This window comes from Portunus trituberculatus, chromosome 50 (genome assembly GCF_017591435.1).
Source record: "Portunus trituberculatus isolate SZX2019 chromosome 50, ASM1759143v1, whole genome shotgun sequence".
In the NCBI taxonomy this organism is placed as follows: domain Eukaryota; kingdom Metazoa; phylum Arthropoda; class Malacostraca; order Decapoda; family Portunidae; genus Portunus; species Portunus trituberculatus.
This window is the reverse complement of record NC_059304.1, coordinates 22,900,640-22,922,851: the sequence shown is the minus strand read 5'-3', so window position 1 is coordinate 22,922,851 and position 22,212 is coordinate 22,900,640. Positions and strand designations below refer to the sequence as shown.

Sequence of the window (22,212 nt, the reverse complement as noted above, 5' to 3'; positions counted from 1 at the left end):
AAACAGACGACAGACAGTAAGGTAAAGACGAGTGACGTGGCAACAGGGAGGCTAGATGTGGAGACAGACGGCAAACAGCTGGCGATCTCGTATCCCAAACAGCCTTTCCGTAACATTAATTATATCCATTATTACTTCTTTTTCCCTTTATATTCTTTTGTAGTATTTGGCTTCATCGTTGTCAATAATAGATAGGATTCCTGGAAAGCTGTTTGGTAATTGGTGGTGTGAGCCGTTGTGATGGTAGTTGAGAGTTGTTTGCCTGTGTTGGTCTCTCTCTCTCTCTCTCTCTCTCTCTCTCTCTCTCTCTCTCTCTCTCTCTCTCTTTTTTATTATTAATATAAGAGGGGAAAGCTGGCCAAGGGCTACTGAAAGAGTAAAAGGGCCCATTTAGTATGCCAGTTCAGTTCTATTGCAGTTTCGTACAATAAAATAAAGGGTTTGGCAACCCTTATGTTGTTGTTATTACTATTAACAACATTTTCAGTAAGTACACTACCTGCCGCAAATGAATAATGACGCTGCAATAGGTCCGGGAATGTGCTGTGTCTCTCGAGTTTTCTCAAAGTCTAGCGAGCTGCGGCGAGCCACTGAGCTCCATCACACTTGGAAATAAGCAGTACACTGACTTGCATTTGTTTATAGCTGGGGTTTGTGGGTAACTGCTGAATAGGATTCTTATTGTGTCTATAGTTATGTCCAATGACGTGCCACCAACTCTTAACACCACGAGCTGCGCCAATGGGAATTTGCTATATGTATTCCTAGGCAGAGCACAGCTGGGCAGACAGGTGCACAAAGACATCTGTGTGCTTAGTTCAGCCATGGTCATCATTGACATTATAGTTGTAAAGGCTGGGAATTTGATTACTGGGAAATCATCGCTCCTGCTGTCCCCGTGGAGAACAGTGAACTTCACGACACTCGATTAGAGGATGACCCGCAGCCAGGATCTTCATCCTCTCGGTTATTGTGAGTTATGAATTTATACTGGAGGGGTATGGGTAGAGATAGGGCATATTGTGTGAAGCTGTAAGAGAACCGGGTTCTAGCGCGGGGTGTCTGGGGCGGGGGGCAGTAGCCCCAAAGCTAGGATACGTTACGTTAGGTATGTTATGGTTTGGTCAGTGTTCTAGCTCGGGGTGTGCGGGTGGGAGGGGGGGCACAGCCCCCATCTAGGATAAGTTAGGTTAGGTTTATGTTAGAATTAGGTTAGTGTTCAAGGGGAGGGGTGTGGGTGGAGGGGCGCAGCCCTAGCTAGGATACGTTAGGTTAGGTTTGTTAGTGTCCTGGGGGAGATGCGGGGGGACGCAGCACCCCCGGCTAGAATACGTTAGATTAGTATTATGTTAGGGTTAGGTTAGTGTCCTAGGGGGGAAGGTTATGTAATGTAAAATTTCCCTGTATTTAGGAAAACTTCCCAAGGTTTAGGGAAATTTCCTTAGATGTAGAGAAATTCTTCAAACATATAGGGAAATTTTCCTAGATTTTTCAAAAAACCATATATATCACCCATATATGACTCCCCGACCTAAAACCCCCGATTCCCTTAAGACCCCCAAGCTTGTTAGGGGGTGACGGTAGAGATAGGGGATATTGTATTAAACTATAAATTTACCGCCAGTCCCAGTACTTATTGGTTAAACATTAATTATGTCATTTCTGATCACCCAGACACCCAGACATCCAGAGAGACGCATAAAAGCTCGCATGCACGCACACACGCACGCACACGCACGCATGCACGCACATGCACGCAAGCACACACACACACACACACACACACACACACACACAGACACACACACACACAGACACACACACACACACACACACACACACACACACACACACACACACACACACACACACACACACACACACACACACACACACAGTAGTTTAAACGCTAGATAGGAAACGCTATTTTTTTGTCACATTAAGGGAAACCTGGGCCCGGATGGTCCCTATGTATGAAATTTAAAATATTGTACACAAGAAATTTCTTATTAAGCTGCAGTAGTATAAAATTGATATTATATCCATTTTAGTCAAATTATATAAAAATAATTCCAGTTCATATAGAATTATATTTAATGTAATTAAACTTATGAAAAAAAAATTGAAAATAAAACATACTTCACATTTCAAAGAATTGAAGGCTAATGTTGAAAACAAACAAAAATGAGAGTAAATTCCTTTTCTTCCATAGTTTTTTCTAAAAAATGTAGGATTACTCTTCCTTCTTAGAAAAAACACGATGTCCCTGGAACAAATGAAAATGACTAGTTATATAGTCGACCTGTATTTTATACAGAGATCGATATAATGGAGAAGTGGGTCGCGCGCGCGCGTGCGCACACACACACACACACACACACACACACACACACACACACACACACACACGGTAGCTCAGTGGTTAGAGCGCTGGCTTCACAAGCCAGAGGACCGGAGTTCGATTCCCCGGCCGGGTGGAGATATTTGGGTGTGTCTCTTTTCACGTGTAGCTCCTGTTCACCTAGCAGTGAGTAGGTACGGGATGTAAATCGAGGAGTTGTGACCTTGTTGTCCCGGTGTGTACCTGACACACACACACACACACACACCGGTAGCTCAGTGGTTAGAGCGCTGGCTTCACAAGCCAGAGGACCGGGGTTCGATTCCCCGGCCGGGTGGAGATATTTGGGTGTGTCTTCTTTCACGTGTAGCCCCTGTTCACCTAGCAGTGAGTAGGTACGGGATGTAAATCGAGGAGTTGTGACCTTGTTGTCCCGGTGTGTGGTGTGTGCCTGGTCTCAGGCCTATCCGAAGATTGGAAATAATGAGCTCTGAGCTCGTTCCGTAGGATAACGTCTGGCTGTCTCGTCAGAGACTGCAGCAGATCAAACAGTGAAACACACACACACTCACCGCGTAGTGTAGTGGTTAGCACGCTCGACTCACAATCGAGAGGGCCGGGTTCGAGTCCCGGTAAGCGACGAGGCCTCTTAATGTGTGGCCCCTGTTCACCAAGCAGTAAATAGGTACGGGATGTAACTCGAGGGGTTGTGGCCTCGCTTTCCTAGTGTGTGTTGTGTGTTGGTGTGGTCTCAGTCCTACCCGAAGATCGGTCTATGAGCTCTGAGCTCGCTCCGTAATGGGGAAGACTGGCTGGGTGACCAGCAGACGATCGAGGTGAATTACACACACACACACACACACACACACACACACACACACACACACACACACACACACACACGTAGTGGCCTGAGGATTAAACACTAATCTTACAGCTTCTAATCGGAGTTAATATTTCGTGGTATTCAATTACCTGTTATTAGTTTTATGTTAATTGTTCCACGCCGTTCTGATAACGAATCATGTTTGGAAGATGAACACGTAGTAATAACAGTATCTAAAAATGCATTGATGATTAGCCACAGTTGTCTCTCCGAAAGACAACCAGACGCAACAGACAATAACGGAGGCCTTGCAGTGTGCCGTCTTGGTGGCCGCGACTCATTGGTTTCCTGATTAGGTGCATAAACTGGCTTTTTTTTATGCATTTGTCGATCCCTTAACATTTTGTTGATCCCTAAACCTTTGACTCGGTAACCACCCGTGCTGGGACTAGGACGAGATAACATGCTTAGCTAAAAGATCGTATTTTGAGAGGGGAATCGTAGTGTTCCAGGGGAAGATGTTGATACCGTCGTAGTTGGTTGACACAATCACCCGCTAAGGCTAGCCTAACCCTCCCTTACTCGCCTAAAAGTGTATGTTCGAAAGTCTTTAGAGCAATGTTTACGGTTTTCGGACCGCCATGTTTTTTTTTTTTTCTATGTCCTGGGCCTATAGAGCTTGTAGGTTTTACTTGATTATTGGAATCACTGTTAAGCTTCCACCCATTTTTCTAGTGGTACCCATATTAGGGCCCATATCACCACCCAAGCGCATCTTTAGTGTAACCACCTAGAACCTACGTAGGTATCATGGTGACATGTAGGTGACTTTAAATCACTCGACAAATGGTAAAGTGTCACATTGATACATGGTGAGATTCGAACCTACGCGTGAACGTCTGCCCGATCCCACGCTCACCACCTTATCAACTATGCCATTGCCTCCCCATCGTAAGGCTCGTAAGGCTTAAGGGCATCGAGGAGCACCCGTACTCCGGTAGCAGGATTGGACACTTCACTATTTAAATCGTAGATATAACCTGTATGATGTCTAGTTTATCATGTTTACACACACATTATATATATATATATATATATATATATATAGAGAGAGAGAGAGAGAGAGAGAGAGAGAGAGAGAGAGAGAGAGAGAGAGAGAGAGAGAGAGAGTGTGTGTGTGTGTGTGTTTGATTACTCATAGCACTGACACCTCAGACATGAAAACGTATGTATTTGATGACATTTTCACAGTGGAATACAGTGGATATCACTCAAATGCTAATGATACACTTCTGATTGGCCAAACAGCAGTCACTTGCGTCTTCTTCCTGAACAGTAGGACGGAACTGACTGAGGCTAATGGTTTTATGATCGTGAGCTTCAAGCATCCGGATGGTCTTTTGAAGTGCTTTGAAGATCTTAGTGGCAAAAAACTACAATGTTTTGAACATCCAACCCCAGTATCATTTCCTCTGCAGCCTAGCTGATCCAGGCCAGGCAAGAGCAGTGCACACACTACCACATTATTTGCCCTACAAACAGGCAGTGTTACATAGGCCAGGGAAGAAACTCTACCAACTAAGATAAAAATATTTATTGAAACCGAAATACATGACTCCAGGTTCATAAAATATGAATTTTAGTGGTTATTACATTGGGTAGTAAATAGTTACATTTAACTATACACTTTGCATACTGACTGGAATCTGACCCTCATGTGTTGTGCCTTTCATAGGAACTTGAGGCTACACTGCCACCTACAGAACACTAACTGCAAAGGTCCAGTGTGCTGAACTGACGCCAATATCAGGTCCCAAGCTCAGTATAGAGATCAAGAGTAGCTACTTAGTCAAATTCAAGTTGCAAAAAATCCTGCTAAACTTTGTTTGGTAGAATACATAGTGAACATCACTATGTTCACATGAGAGATTTGGAGCAACTCTGTTGTGAAAGAAGATAAGTGTCACCTCAGTCTTTGGTGTGGTGTCCATTGGCATCACAAACTAAAACTTCCCCTATAGTGCTTATCTTTTAATTCATAGCTAAAGTACATAAACTTGGGATTTTTCAGTTATGGACTGCTTGGTACCTGATAAAAAAACATGTTTGTTTAAAATCTATTTTCAAATATTTACATAAAGGGAATCCAATTGATACTCCAGTGACAAAGAAACACTTATACATATTATGAATGTGTATGGTGTTACATTTTGTGAAGAAACAGATGCTGACATGAATCAAAATTTTACAATATAAATATTTCTCTTGCATTCAGAGATTCAGGTATTACATAATATACTTATCAATGGAGACTCACAAGAAAATGTCAAGCTGCAACTGAATTTCACTGCCACTGTGTAGCATCTACAGCCCACAGCTGACATCAGATTCCTCCAGCCTCATTTTTTTCCATCTACAGAAAACATAATAAAGCTAAATAACTTACCAACACTGGAATCAACAATCATAAGAGAAAGTAAAGCCCAAGCTCTCAGCTCATCACAGCTCCTCGCTAAGCAAACATCTACAAATAAAAAAAAATAAATAAAATTACATAACTGAACATCACATAATTCTTTGATGGCTTAGGTTATCTATACACTGTTGGTTTCATCTTAATGAATTTTGTCAATGTGCGAGAAAAGTACTATTATGATTTATGTTGCCAGAAATAAGTTTTGTAGTCTTTGAAATATGGATGTTGGCATGAAGTCATATAAGTAACCACACCTACCACCATCAGACCACCCCATTATTGTAATAAAGGTGATCCTGTTACAGCAATAACTACTACTACACAGTGAAGGAACAGTGTTTCCCCACTCTATGAAACAGTAATGCAAGTGTTTATGAAAAGCACAATAACTTGCTTCATACCTGACAAGTGGTTGAAATGACATTACTCTTGCTGTGTGGTTTCCATAATAGTGGAGTGTCTGATCATGACCTTCAACATTACAGGGACAAGTCAATGTTATTTCTTTACAATTTAAAGGATTTTCCCAGGTAAGATGCCTTACTGTATATTGGATTGGATTATAATCTCCTTGGCAACTCATGAGTTCAATACTCTGAATCAAGCACATGATTTTTGTTTTCTCTCTCTCTCTCTCTCTCTCTCTCTCTCTCTCTCTCAAGAATATTACTATTACTGCAGGGTTTCACTAGGAGGGATCTCTCATTCCCTTATGGAATCAATTTTTAATTAGTTCTATAACAGCATTGTTTACTAAGTGGTCCTATAATGTGTACATTCTAATATGATACAGACCTTTCCTATTTATAAGCTCTTGCCTCTCACTTTCATTGCCGGCATGAGTGAGCAAGCAAGTAGCACATTATTCTTTAGCCTACAATATACACACAATCATTTGGTTTTTCTACATTTACTTTTGAAAATTTCAACAAAGTTTAAACTGATATGCTGAATATTTATGGAAAAAAATGCCAAATAAAGACTTCAATATTCCTTGATGAAACAAACAGTAGCTTTTCCCCACAGACATATTCCAAAAAAATGAGTGAAGGAGTCCTTCCCCCAAATTTCTGAGAACTGCACCTACGTGAGTGGTAATGGCTGGCAGATGGGATCAAGGCATCAGCTGGCCAGTCATGTAAATGCAAACTGATTTATATTCAAGTTTCCATTAGATGTTAAACCCTCATTTCCTGGTTTAGCATTCACAAAGCCAATCATACTTTAATCTTTTAGGCTATGTGGCATCACCACAACACCAATAGCAGTGTTAAACCATTCACAGATTGGAGTTTTGTACCACAGACTGACTAACACCTCAGTTCAGCCCAATAGTATACCTTCATATCCTAGACCATGCGTCTTAAGAGAGCAGCGCCATGTGTCAGCATCCCAGTGTACCTCACTTTCATGCAGGAGGGCAGTTAGTGCAAGAGACTGAGACATCCATCGATGTGGAATAAGTAAGTAACATAGTACTGAAAATGGTCATTCATTTGACAAGAAATTACATAAACTTAAAGTTTCATGCTAAGGTTAGCCAGGCACAGTGGTACTGTACAATGACTTGTAACTTTACTGTATCGTGCATTTATACAATGATTAATGATTTTACTGTATTCTTGTTTTAGTTTACAAGTACTAAGATGGGAAAGACCTCAAAGAAGACGACTGGTTAAATGCTGTCCCTTCCAAGCAACCAAGAAAAATGCTGGACCATTAATTGCCACTCTTGCACATTGAAGAGGGAAAGAAATGTATGGTTACTTAGAAAACTTGGAAAGCAACCAGTCAGAAAGATAAGAAAATATTGAGAACTTGCATCCTGTTCAATTAAGTGGAAACTCACTTCTAGCATTTCTTTCCTTATCAATTAGTCAGTTATTTTAAAGGAATAAAAAGTATGTAGTGTAAAACCATTTTTCATACCTAAATGGTATAAAACAATTTTCCACAAATAAGTTTCTTAAAACATACCTTTTGTTTTTTTCATATTACTTGCACATCCATAGGATATGAAGTATTACAAACTCCAATTTGGAACTTAGATGTATATCAAATGATAAACTAAACACAGCCAGCTCTTATCTGTACTTTAGGTAATAAAAGTAATGAAGTGAGGTAGTGGTATGCCTGCACATGGCAAAACCTTCAAGACTTATCTATTACTTAATATGGTTATGCAAAGGCATGGAGTTAATAAATTCAGTTTTGTGGTTACAGACATATGGCGTCATGACAGGAGGAGCATCTAATAGCTCAGTAGAGATAAATCAACATAAAATATGGCATTTTTTACCCAATTGAACTGATGTCAACCCACCATCCATAGTTTGTAGTCCCTTCTCACATCAACCTACACTCAAGTCAATCGTGAAAATCTTCTCATAGCAACGCACTTTTCAGAGTGGAAGGAAGAACACACCATGGGATGGTCTGAAGAGATAGAAAGTGAAGAAGCAAAAGCATTACAAATACTGTTTCTATCACTGGAAATTGCTCCTATTAAGCAGACAAGCTTTTGGAAAAGTAATGGGAAGACCTGAAGGTTTGTAGAAATTTATTTTAAAGCAAAACATTTTGTTACTTAAAATACTTTTTGGTATAATCAATTTCCAGCCTAAGTACTATTATGAAGAAAGTGTTAACCTAGGCTTTGTCAGGCTTCAAAAAAGAAGACAAAATCTTCCATGACAGACCAATAGATACAACAAGTGACTTGTTACTCATAGGTTTTAATAGAGATACCACATAACTGTGTTCAATATCAGTAAACGGTCTGTTACAGAATGAAGCACAAAATGCAGTAAAGTAATCAGAAAACATTGCTGTTTCCCATTGCCATCTATAAAGTAGTGTCTTCAGCTGGCAACTCCTACCATCACTGCTGCTTCCTATACACTATCACAGCAAACATGTTCCTGACTAACTCAGATCAGACTCGTAGTACAGACTCTTAGTACAAGCACACTATCAGTAAAGTGTAAGGACGTCATTTTCCCTAAAATCATAATTTGGCAGAACTCAGGTGGGAGTAAATAAAATATTCTTATACATTATGCAGCAAGTTATGGATTAGTATAATTTTTGTGATACATTTCTCTGTATGTGCATGTGTGTTTTGAAGGAATTTGAATAACACAGGTATTGGCATTAGTGCAAGTGACCTATGTTGTATGGTACCAGTCAAAGAACTTTTGTCTTACATAGTACTTGTGCTGGATTAACTTGCTCTTTGACCAATCCCTGCACACTGGCATGGTGAGGACTGTTCTTTCTCCTTAGGAGGGCAAGAGTTTAGGTGTCCAGAAGTAGATATGGAAGTAAATTTCAAGAAGAATTTGTAAGAAAGAGCAAATAAATAACAACCATAATACAAATGTGGCTTTCAAAAAAATATACACAACACTTTGCTCTTTCTCCACAGACAGCCTCTACTCAGTCATCTGCTGTGTAGAACTGAAGGGTCACCATCTGGCACCAAGCTCCCCTACCCCCACGGAAAGTGTCAAACCTAATGCTTAACACTCACCCACTAACCTCACGGACCCACTTCATAAACGAAGCCTCAAATGTATCAAAAAGCAGGGGAACAAAGCCCTGCGTGTGTGTGTGCACGCGTGTGCATGTGCAAGTGTGTGTGTGTGTGTGTGTGTGTGTGTGTATTTACCTAATTGTATTTACCTAATTGTAACATACGGGAAAAGAGCTATGCTCGTGTTGTCCTGTCTCCATATCTATTAATGTCCAGCTTTTTCTTAAAATCATGAATATTCCTTGCGTTGACCACTTCCACGTCTAAACTATTCCATGCTTCCACCCTTCTATGAGGGAAGCTATATTTTTCACATCTCTCCTATAAGTGGCCATTTTAGTTTTTTCCCATGCCCTCTCGACATTCTTCCATTCCACATACACAGATCTTCCCTATCCATTTTTCCATGCCAATCATCACTCTGTATATTGCTATCAGGTCTCCCTTTCTTCTGTTTTCCAGGGTTGGAAGTTGCATTCTTTTCAGTCTGTCTTCATAAGTCAAATCTCTTAAGTCAGGCACCATTTTCGTTGCAGCCCTCTGTACTTTCTCTAGTTTCCTTATGTGTTTCTTTAAGTTCGAGCCCACTGTATTGTTGCATATTCAAGCCTCGGTCTTATCATTGCAGTAATTATTTTCTTCATCATTTCTTCATCTAGATATACGAACGCCACTCTTATGTTCCTCAATAAGTTCAATACTTCTCCAATTATTTTGTTTATATGTCTCTCTGGCGATAGGTCATTGGTAATTGTCACCCCAAGGTCTTTTTCTTCATGACTGGTTTTATGTCTTCATTTCCTATCTTGTACATACTCCTGATTCTTCTTTCACTCTTGCCAAACTCTATTTTCTTGCATTTTGTCGTGTTGAACTCCATTTGCCATGTACAGCTCCATTTCCATATTCTGTCCAAGTCTTCCTGGAGTAGTTCGCAATCTTTGTCACATCTCACTTTTCGTAACAATTTTGCATCGTCTGCAAATAGGTGTGTGTGTGTGTGTGTGTGTGTGTGTGTGTGTGTGCATGTCTGTGTGTGTGTGCATGTGTGTGTGCGCATGCATGTGTGTGTGTGTTTCACTGTTTGATCTGCTGCAGTCTCTGACGAGACAGCCAGACGTTACCCTACGGAATGAGCTCAGAGCTCATTATTTCCGATCTTCGGATAGGCCTGAGACCAGGCACACAACACACAACGGGACAACAAGGTTCTTTTCTCCTCAATTTACATCCCGTACCTACTCACTGCTAGGTGAACAGGGGCTACACATGAAAGGAGACACACACAAATATTTCCACCCGGCCGGGGATCTCTGGCTTGTGAAGCCAGCACTCTAACCACTGAGCTACCGAGGTGTGTGCATGCATTGTGTGTGTGTGTGTGTGTGTGTGTGTGTGTGTGTGTGTGTGTGTGTGTGTGTGTGTGTGTGTGTGTGTGTGTGTGTAATTCACCTCGGTCGCCTGCTGGTCGCCCATTACGGAGCGAGCTCAGAGCTCATAGACCGATCTTCAGGTACGACTGAGACCACATCAACACACAACACACACCGGGACAGCGAGGCCACAACCCCTCGAGTTACATCCCGTACCTATTTACTGCTAGGTGAACGGGCTACACATTAAGAGGCTTGCCCATTTGCCTCACCGCTTACCGCGCTTAACGGGACTCGAACCCGCCCCTCTCGATTGTGAGTCGAGCATGCTGACCACTACATTACGCTGTGTGTGTGTGTGTGTGTGTGTGTGTGTGTGTGTGTGTGTGTGTGTGTGTGTGTGTCTCTGACGAGACAGACAGACGTTACCCTACATAGCGAGCTCAGAGCTCATTATTTCCGATCTTTGGATAGGCCTGAGACCAGGCACACACCACACACCGGGACAAGGTCACAACTCCTCAATTTACATCCCGTACCTACTCACTGCTAGGTGAACAGGGACTACACGTGAAAGGAGACACACCCAAATATCTTCACCCGGCCGGGGAATCGAACCCCGGTCCTCTGGCTTGTGAAGCCAGTGCATGTGTGTGTGTGTGTGTGTGTGTGTGTGTGTGTGTGTGTGTGTGTGTGTGTGTGTGTGTGTGTGTGTGTGTGTGTGTGTGTGTGTGTGTGTGTGTGTGTGTGTGTCTGCATGCACGTGTATGTGGTGCACGTGTGTGTGTGCGTGGCGTGCATGCGTGTGTGTGTGCGTGGCGTGCATGCGTGTGTGTGTGCATGGCATGCATGCGTGTGCGTGCATGTGTGTGTGTGCATGCGTGTGCAAGTGTGTGCATGTGTGTGTCCCCTCCACTCTCTCCTCAGACCCACAGGATGTTTACAGACCCAAACTCACTACCCATGCCTCTCCTCAATTAAGGTAATTTAATTTACTAACAAATCTAATTGCAAGGTATCACAAGCCTGCTGCAGCATTATCATGTTTCCAGATGCTGGATTATAGAAGTACTGGCTTGCCACTCACTTAACTTCCACCTTTTTTTTTTCTTCAGACTACCATCAACTTGCCATCAACTTGCCAACTGAGGTTAGCATACTACCTGGACAACCCACACTTGCAGCAGCAAGGTGCTGGATTGTGAACGATGCACAAACCCTTTTCTTGCCCACACATTAAATAAAGAATGTGAAATTTATTCCTACTGCCTTATAATAAATAATAAATAAAAAAAAAAAAAAAGGTGAATGTAATCCACCCTTACTTAAGCACCAAAGAATCTTGAAAATTATCCTTACATTAATGGCTCTAGAACTTGTATAAGTGTTTGGTAAAAACAATGGACATTTTCAATCAACTATCACTATAAATCAGTTCCTTTCAATTACCCAGCACTAATATCAAGCCTATCATATCAATGCAGCAGCAGCAGCAAAGTCAACATGATGCTAATTCATAACTTTGTATATTATCCATTTTGGTATTTTTTTCACATCCTACAATAATCTTGGAATTTAGTCACAGAATTCTAGGGATTATTTACTTTATATCTACACAGCCTGAAAATACAACAAAATGGAAAATGCAGCCTTCAGTTTCGGTGAGTTTGCATTTCTACTTTGCTTTATTTGCAGGAACTGTGAAGGAAAGTTGTCACAAGAATTCTACTACTGAATTCCAAGCTTTTTCAACATCTTTTACATTTCACACACACACAAAACCTCAGCAGAATTTTTTGTAAAGATGCAAAGAAGGCTCTTGAGAAATCAATCTTAATAAACAGACTATTGCTATTTCCTGCCTCCTTGTCCCTCTAATAATAATGAATTTCACTTCTAATGGATGAACAATTGTGCATGCACACTGGTATGTCTGCTCAAGGCACCTTCTTCTTTTACTGCCCCAAAAAAATACATTTATAATGCATGAAGGATTTCTGGTAATGAGATAATCAATCAATCAAACACCGACTCCACATAATTCCAGTAATGGTAATATAATACGACTCTACAGAGCAGCAGCCAACTGCCTAACAGGACGACAGCTGGATGAAACATTGAACTGACTTGTGACCACAGCAAGCCTATGATAACAGATCTGTGCTGTGGTTATGTTATACAGTTAATAATTATCCCCTAAATTGAAAATCTGACATTAGTTGCTGAATTACATTATATTAGGGAAAACCTGCTGCTTCCTATCATCACCTTCATAAAGTAATCTTCCAAGTAATTTTTTGGCAACTTCTGGATTTTAGGCTGTCAGTTGTTCCTGATGTGGTGCACCTCTTGGGTAGGAGTAGTCTATAATTCACCACAAACATTGATATCATTGATACAAAATATAAGAAAATGAGATTTTTCAATTTCCCAAAAAATTGAAAAAAAAAATTACTTAAGCCATTTCTTTAATGGAGGTTAGAATATACATTTTGAAAATGTTGCTTTATACTACTACTGTGGACTGCTGCATTCTGCTTGTATCACCCATCAAGTTTGGGAAATTTTAAGTTACATAAAGAATCCAACTGTCAATAACCTCTTTGGTCCTCTGACAATAGTGACTCAGTGTTGCCTCACACACACACAAAAGTCATCTTTACAACTTCTCCACATTCATTTGTTTGAATCATGCTATCCATCTTTCAAAACTTGGATAAATGTTAATTGCCAACAGGTTCACATACAAACTCTCTAATCTGACATTCTGTGGAAGACTACCAAGTGCAAGTGTTGAAAAATATACTGGAAACAAGTGCACACCTGATGCTATCAGGGACAAACCCACTTGGTGGTTTCATTCAATAGTTGGCTAGCACTGTACTATGACTAAACAGAATTGTGTTACTTCTTTTTGGCAGGGTAAGGAAAGGGGTTTATGACTGAACAATGCTAAAACATTGAATAGTGCTAAAATAATATGCCTGTAGCTATGAGATGGTGACATGACATGAAACTACAAAGCTTTGTGGTAAGACAGTAAATAAATATCAACATTTAATCCCCAGAAATCATTCCTCAACAGTAAGAAATAAATTATAATACAAGATGAGTGCTCTAAAATATAATGCAGCAATGACAACAATGTGTGATGAACTTCCATGAAGCAAATGAAAGCTTCCTATGGATTACTCAATACTCAACCTTCATACTGTGCAATTCCCATCTACTACATACTTGAAGCAATGAATTCTGTCTGCCACAAAGCTTCAAAAACCAAAGCCAATGAATGCAGAAGCAAGTATGTTTAAAACTGAAACATAAAGCTTACTGGCTGCTAAGGTCAAGCACAGCATGGTATTACTTGCTGCTTTTGGCCTCTCTTCATTCAAGTATTACCCAAGTGGCCCAATTTGCCAGCAACAAAGAATGGGGAAAATGCACAGAGTTAAGGCATCTGTAAGTGTTTACTCCCATTTAAAGGGAGGGTTACTTGCCCAAACTAGTATTTCCTTTAATCATAAAAGATATGACAACAATGTGTTATCAGTTCAACATCCTGTTTGAATTATTTACGTACATAATCGTACCACCTCCACAAACACGTCAAGCTGGTTGCCTACAGTTAGTTATCTTGTTACACAGAGGCATGTCAGAAAGATAAACCTTTCCCTTCGTAAGATTGCTGAATTCTAATACAGAGTTTTAATGAATCATAACAGCACAAAGTTTTTCATTCTATTAAAGTCAGACAGCAACTCTCACAAACTTCACATTAAAAGCTGACTTCTGAAGTAAAGATTAATACTCTTTTACAACATACAGTATTCCCCAACCTTACTTCACTCCATGCTCTCAAGCCTCCAAGCAAGACGGATACTTCTCTCACTTAGAATCATCGATCCTTGGCAGTGAGTTTGTCGATCAACTCCTGAAGGGGTGCCAGCTCCTTCCGCTCTATCAACTGAAATTCCTGAAATCAACAGACAGGTTATGAGACAAGGCACAATCTTTTCTTTGGCTGCCCTATTGAAGAGGTATCTCATTCTGGTACATAAACACAGATTTCTTTATATTTCTCTGGTCATTTGTATGAACTGTAACAAATATGTACAACTCAGTTCAGTACACTAAGGCTCTTAGATCATAAACTATATTATAAAAGAATTGGTTCCTATTGTGCATAAAGTACTCATAGATTTTAGAATCTTGCACACAATAATGTGAAACCTTAGTTCTCAAATTTAATTTGTTCCTGAAAGCTGTGTGAAATCATAAATGTTATGAAATTGAAATTATTTTCTATATAGGAATCAATATAAAATTCTTAGGCACCAAGGCACACTGTCTTGGCAGCTCATGACAGATACTTTCATAGCCAAGATGGTCATTCCACATCAGATATTACTGATCATGTGAGTGAATTTAGAGACATGAAACTCATCAGAAGACACTGTTTAGATCATGCTCATATTCAGCATCACCAATCTAGTGAGGGAAACCTTACACAGTGACACAGAGGCGCAACCCACCCACTCCCAAAGTGAAGCTGATCATAACACTCAAACATCTTGCTGCTGAGAGAGGCTACAAGGAGGATGCAGCAGTGCAGTGGTGATGGCGCTGTAGGTCATCGAGGGAGCCACAGGTGACTCAGGATTACTGTATTGAATGGTTGGTTACCCTTTTCCAAAAGTATGATCTAAGAAAATCAGCCTTCATATTATAAGGCCAAGGTTCACCTTTGAGGCAGAGGCTAGTGCAAAGTCTATGACAATAGTGGCACAAACATTTTCACACATGTAAAGAAACTGAAGATTGCTTCTACATTTCAAAAACAACTCTTTTCAGTAAGGTAATATTGTACAACAGGTCATACTTACTGGTAATTCACACAAAATAAAATCAGTCGGGAAGAAATTACCTATGAGAGAATACTTTCATTGCATGCAGTACACCAAAAACTCATGGTCGGTTATGCACCAAAACCCGACAACACACTCAACATTCACCACCTTCCTTAGTATGATGCCATTATTCCTTGACATAAATCTATTTTCATAAATCTTTATGCTTTGAAAATGTACTAAAATATTATAACAAGAATTACATATGGAAGATAAAAAAAAAATTAGAAAAAAAAAAAAAAAGTATAAACCTTATTCCTCCTCTGGGCTCTGACAATGTCACTGCCAATACCATAATCATTTACACCTTACAAGCAGGAATAGTCTAAGGACCAACATTGGCAGGTTCCAGCAAATATTAAGATTTTTTAATGTAAAATATTGGAGCCTATTATGAATATGAATAAATATGAGAGGACTTCATATATCAGATAGTAGCCTTCACTTCATATTCAGAAGTTAAACCCACTTTTTTTTTTTTTTTTTACCAAAGTGAGGTGCATTTTATAACCCGTCACATATGGCACTCCTGAATTATGTATGAGAACTGTTTGTTTTATATTGAGGTTACCTTATCAAAAGTCTGAACTATTGTTTTACCCATTAAATCTCTTCTCCAACTACATAAAAACAATAATAATACTTATAGGAATTATATATTAGTAATAAACAATAGCTTTTGCCTTGTCTTTTATCATTTGCAATAAAGCAATGTTGTCCAATAATGGAATTATGATAAAACAACCAAAGCAATTTTTCAGTTCAAAATTTTGTTCGAAAACAGATTTGTTTGATAAGGGTCTGGTACCTGTACTGTACTTTTCAGATATGTGGGAAACACTGGAGTTGCAAGTATATCAAAATTAATTATAATAACTATTTGTCTAATGATGAAATTGATAGGAAAATCTGGAAAGCATCTGTAATCAATCACCTCACATCTTTGAGTCAAACAAGGGCACTGGTAACCTGCCAACTCATTTCCTCTCCCTCACCTGAACAAAGAAGATGAAGTGTTTGAAGGAGGTGTTGAGGTGGGCCTCCTCCCCCAGCTGAACCACCTCAGAGAAGTGCTGGTGGTAGATGTGTGCATAAACCCGAAAGAGTCGCTTCAGTATGGTCTTGGCATTGCTCTGGAAGTTTCTTGGAAATGGTACACCTAAAAAAAGAAGAGTCAGATAAACGGACATGCTTGTGAGCAGCATTAATGAGAGGGGAAGAGGTTGAGATGCATGGAAACAAAATTAATGCAGTCTTTAACATCTATTGCTGTCTGGTCTTCCCACTTTGGAAAAGAAACAGCATGGCTCTCTCACTAAACTTACTCAAAATGAAAATTCATTCATTAATAGGAGATATAGAGTGAACAAAGATGTCTGTTGTTTGAAATGTGTTGTTCATCCCCAGAATACCTCATAAATAAAACTGCTTCTTCTCCAAGTAAGGATCTCATCCAGACAACTAGTCTGACTCTATTGTTGTAGTCAAGGTGAACCATTGCTCATTATACTACGGTCAAACCAGATCAACTTTGTACATACTTTGGCTGTTGGCTGCACCCGTCCCACACCAATGTCACATTAACACTCAACACACACACAGCAATCTCTTTCTCCCTCACTCACACTTTAATCTTTTGCTTGAATTTGCCTTAAATCATAATATTTCATATCATTGAACCATTTTCAATTCAGAGATGGAAGAACGACACTGCTTATCTTCCATTACACTTGGCAACGCACATAGACAGTCCTTGACATGTGACCTGTGGCGGGTTAGTATTTGTACCTGCTGCCCATGGTCAGGACTGCTAAGCTCACTCCAGGGTTGAGGTAGCAACACCACAGAGAGGTTCAGCCAACGTTCAAAGCGTAGCTACCAAGTAAGGGTGGCTCCATTACAGTCAATACTAAGTGTACTCACTACTGGACTGTTGTCTTACCAATCTTTGAGGGGAAGAGTGTTTCATCATCCAGTTGGTCCTGCACCCACGTCATGAGGTAGTCAATATACTTGGGGGCAGAGCACTTGATGGGCTTTTTAACAGTCTGCCCATCAGCCCAGTGGTACTCATACTTGGGCCCAGCAGACATCACAGGGCAGGACTCATCAGTGCACATCTCTGTTATGGTACCATACAGCATGTTGATCTGATTGAAGAAGTCCACAGCTGAAAGGAAAATTTGTCATGTCAAGATAATGGTAAAGATTTTAACATTATAGCTAAAGACAAAGATTATAACATCACTAACATCAAACAATACACCTACCTCTTTAATACTTAGAAACATCATCTTTAACACCAAACACTCCTTTACTTACTGTTGACAGCAACCCATTCATTGAGGTCCTCTCCCTCAGGAAGCATGACAGCCGAGCGCAGGTTGCCAGAACCCAGCGTCGCGGCTGCATGCTTCATCAAGTCATACTGGTGGGTGCCCTCTGGGATGTGCTTCTTGGGTTTGAAGGTCTTGCTTGCCCGGCTCCCACTGCAGAAATGGGAGAGTTCTGTACTAGCCAACCACAAAGGCAACAAAGCTACCTGAGTCAGTTTTCATTTATGTTATCACTAACCACAAAAGTCTACAATGCTAAGATATAGATAAAAACATTTTTTCCTATTAAAACTTATCAAAACAATTGCATCACATCATATTTCTGATACTTAACACAAGTACCAAACACATCCCTTTGTAAAATTACCATCCTTCCACTAATTATTACAAGACAAATCTCAAGATGATATGTATAGACATGTAAACAGGTTGATGGGGGAGGTGAAAAGAAACAGCTGTAGGGAGTTGAGTTTATTCCAGACCAGTTTCATTTGTGGCTTCTTCAAGGGAACTGAGATGACCCTTGTCATGGTCGCTCTTTATACTCGTTTAGTGGTGGCTGAGTTTGGCTCGGTCTCTGATTGCCTGGAGTGCACTCTATGTAGGGTTGCCATATATTAACTAACAAAATTCAGGACATCTTTGCTAACATGGGATATAATATTGGAATACATGTAAATTGATTAAAAAAAAGTCAATTTATTTATTTTTGCTGCAATAATAAGATTAGAAGGCCACAAACAAGCAAACAATAACCTAAGCTGATGCCAATACCAATGCAGGTTAAAGAGAAAAGACTGGCATGCAAAATGAGACATCATGTGTCAAAGGGAAGGCTGGGAGCACTGACTCTATACAAGACCCCAGCCCCATACACGTTTTGGTCTTGAGTGAAACCAGATTAAAGCAGCTGCCACCCGGTCAACCCTTCCTCCTTCCTCTCTCCCACTATTTCAATCTATAGAAATATGACACATCTTTAAACAGTTATTGATGGAAGCTTAAATTAAAGACAATTGAGGAATTTCAAAAATCCTCCCAGACGCAGATTTTGAGACGTGAATTCCAGACATGTCCGAGAAAATCTGGACATATGGCAATCGTAGCTCTGTGTCACCTATCCACAACTTTTGGAGACATACTTTTTTTTTTTTTTTTTTTTTTTTTTACGGTAAGGCCTATAGCGCCTGTAGGCACACTTGAAGAGTGTAAGGGAAGTGCTGTTCAGCTTCCGCCCATTAGTGGCGCAGGCAATTTTATCTGTAGTGGTACCCATATTAGGGCCCATATCACCACCCAAGCTCATCTTGAGTGTAACCACCTAGAACCTGGGTATCATGGTGATATGTAGGTAACTTTAACCCACTCGACAAATGGCAAAGTGTTTTAAGGCTGTACGTGGTGGGATTCGAACCTACACGTGGACGTCTGCCCGATCCCACGCTCACCACCTTATCCCCTACGCCACCGCTGCTGGCATCACCCACACGATGTCCCCTGTCCTCTTGTTTATGTTTTCCCTGCTTGCTTCCACGGCCTTTTTCTTTTTTGTGGTTAGTCCAATGTTATCCACCATGGCCTTATTCTAAGGTGCAGCCAAGGCACAGTACATATCTTAAACATAAAGGTCACTTGACAAAAAAATCAACCATAGCAAGGGGAAAGGGTACATCAACAAGGTTTGATGATATTTTGCACTCTCTGGCCCCGCAAAGCCTCAGGAGGTAGTACGTCTACCCCCGTGGGAGGTAAAATCTGATTGTTGAATCAATTGCATTCATCCTTATATAGTAATCACTGAATCTCACACGACTTTGTGACCTCTATTTTCCTCTCTCCTCAGTATTTAACATCTTCATTTCTTCTATGAATAATATCTACAGTGTCTATGATAGAATCATAAAAGGATGCTCAAGTGACATCTGACAATTTCCTCTGGGCAGCCGTTTTGGATGGTGCCACATGCTATTGGCTGGTGACTCTTGCCGCACAAATTTCTGAGTAACTAAGTCCCAGACAGCGGTAGGGTGAAAAAGGGACATAAGCCTGCCTAGAACAGGCCCCAGGGTGCTGGATATGCGGTGGTGTTTCATGTCAGCACAGTGTTCCTTCAGCCTAGTGTCAAGCCCTCTGCTCACATTGCAACCACTTCATGGTATCTGGTATATTATACTGTCAGGGCTGCCCTTCTGTCTGAAGTGCAATATTTTGCACACCTCAACCAATCATCAACCAAGTTTTACTTGGTAGTGCATCCTGAGTCACCAATGAACGAGTATAAAGAAGGGCCATGACTGGGGTCACATCAGTTCTTCTGAAGAAGCCACAAGCAAAACTGGTCAGGAATAAACTCAACTCCCTATAGCTGTTTCCTCTCATCCCCCCCCCATCAAAATGGTAATAAGGAAGCCCTGCTGAGTGAGGAATGAGAGAAAAATACTCTTCTCTATGACAATTAGATTTATAAAACTGGCCCATGCAATTAATTATCCACACTGTCAGTGCCTACACCCACAACCCTTGGAAGGTGTGCTGCATCCCTGCATCCCACTCAAAGAAACTGTACATACAATGAAACACCATTAGATCTTAATATGGCAAAGGAGCCTACACACACTGCTTCACAACAAAGAGTGATACAGTGTACAGTGGAGTCCGTAGGGCCTCTCGGAAGGCCGGGAAAAAATATAAGCTGTACTGAGTTAAACTGAAATTTTTCCAGTCAGGATAGTGCAAAGGGAACATTGGAGGACAGAGTCCACAATTAGCAAGGCCTGTGACTTTAAAGAGATAGGACAGTGTAGTAGGAATATGGGGTAGGATATTCCCTGTTTGTTCACTACTTTTAAGGGATTTACTCCATAGCAGCATTTTTTTGGTCTCTCCATAGTCACAATCACAGTCACTTTGGCTGTGATCACAGTGACCACTCACCCCAGTGTCTGGGATCTGTGCAGGTAATGATTCTTTTCTCTGTGATATGTTTACATTTCTAAATCAAATGATATTAAGAAAAAAAAAATGTAGAAGAAAAGGTTGACAATTTCAGAGTATAATTATATTGATATACTAGATTGATTCTAAAACCCCTGTGATCAAGATGAATCTCAGGTGCTTGTGTATTGTATTAACACTTCCTCTCCATGGCAAGCAAGCCTGGAGGCCTGTTAGCAAAAGTGTGGTTTTACAGTGAGGAAGTTGAATTTGGGCAACTGCAAAAGTCTGTGACCACACACTCTACACCAAGTGTGAGCAAACTACGGCCCACGAGCTGCATGCAGCCCGCCAAATTAATTCATGCAGTCTGACAAATGTTAGTAAATTTGAAAAAGCAAGTCAATAAACAACACCAAATAGTACTCTGAGCATTTCATCTTCCTGCAAGTGTGCACATGTGTGAGAGTGGCTTTTTCTTTAGAACCCTTTGATTTTGTATTTCAAATATTAATGATTTTTGGCAATATAGTATGCGGCCCCTTAAGATTGTGATTTTTTTAATGTGACCCTAGCACTGAAAAGTTTGCCCACCCCTGCTCTACACAAAATATAATCATTCATCACAACACCTCAACATTAATGACACACTAGATTCAATTCCCTCTCTTCCAAGCTCGGATCTCTTTCCCCACCAACCAAAAAAAATGTGTTATGCAGCAAATGTGGTGCCCTGCGCATCACAAATCAGAACCAGAATCAGTGACAAGGAATGACTTACCACCTGAGGCCTGGCCTCGCCGCCCCCTGGCCAGTGCATAGCCTCACAGCACTAATCTGGCCAGTGCAGCACAGACAGCAGTCAGAGCCGTGACTTACAGGGTGGGCGGCAGGGCCAGGCAGCAGCAGCAGGTGTGGGCGCAGTGGGTGGGAGGGGCGCCGCTAGTGGCACCGAGAGAAACAAGGAAAACTTTTGCTGAAGAATAAATAATCTCACTTACTGGCATGCAGCTTCAGCCTTCCACTCCGCCTGGGCCTGCTGGCCACACCTTTCCTCCCCACGCCCTGTTATTCACCCACAAGCAAAACGCCTTCTACATTTTCACTGATCAGCTGATCAACCACAACAAACCTGACACACTTACAAAAGGAAGCTCATGGTGGTGAGTCTGTGGCGCTATCACTCTCCTTCCTCACCAGAAGGAGTCACAACACACTCAGGTTTTGTTATCACGGAGAAAATAGCAACGTGAGGAAAGGATGACGCCAGAATGTAGAGATTAAGCAGACACACACGTAGTCAAGGAAAACCCAACATGGCTGACACTGGCGCTGAGCATTGTGGGAGAGGAGATAATGACGTCACACCGGATAGGTCACCACGGCCTTGAAGGTGCTATTTCCTACCTGTCCCCTCCACCACTTTCTCTATGAACCACGACATCTGTCACGTATGAGTGTTGAAACTCTTCTTTCTTCCCAAT

The 22,212-nt window shown here is 40.9% G+C and overlaps 1 protein-coding gene across 5 annotated transcripts; it reads right to left on the bottom strand.

Moving 5' to 3' along the window:
• Positions 1 to 4,746: 4,746 nt before the first annotated feature.
• LOC123499781 (MOB kinase activator-like 1) lies at positions 4,747 to 22,080 on the bottom strand. 5 transcript variants are annotated; one of them, XR_006673102.1, is made up of 6 exons: positions 21,874 to 22,080; positions 17,781 to 17,947; positions 17,401 to 17,628; positions 16,454 to 16,617; positions 14,388 to 14,524; positions 4,747 to 5,691 (listed from the first exon to the last, which is right to left on the bottom strand). XR_006673102.1 is itself a non-coding variant. In XM_045248257.1 (6 exons), exons 1-5 carry the CDS (start codon positions 21,885 to 21,887, stop codon positions 14,447 to 14,449), a joined length of 651 nt encoding a protein of 216 aa, XP_045104192.1. In that variant the 5' UTR covers positions 21,888 to 22,080; the 3' UTR covers positions 4,747 to 5,691; positions 14,441 to 14,446. The 5 variants fall into 5 exon arrangements, 3 of the variants coding, with proteins under 3 accessions (XP_045104192.1, XP_045104191.1, XP_045104193.1); XR_006673101.1 differs by having other exon boundaries at positions 14,393 to 14,524; XM_045248257.1 differs by having other exon boundaries at positions 14,441 to 14,524.
• Positions 22,081 to 22,212: the final 132 nt, after the last annotated feature.

Coding starts and splice junctions, on each gene's coding strand:
- LOC123499781 (XM_045248257.1), bottom strand. Junction 17,629..17,780: donor TGAATGGGTTGCTGTCAACA/GTAAGTAAAGGA, acceptor TTTTCCTTTCAG/CTGTGGACTTCTTCAATCAG. Junction 14,525..16,453: donor ACTTCATCTTCTTTGTTCAG/GTGAGGGAGAGG, acceptor TGTTGATTTCAG/GAATTTCAGTTGATAGAGCG.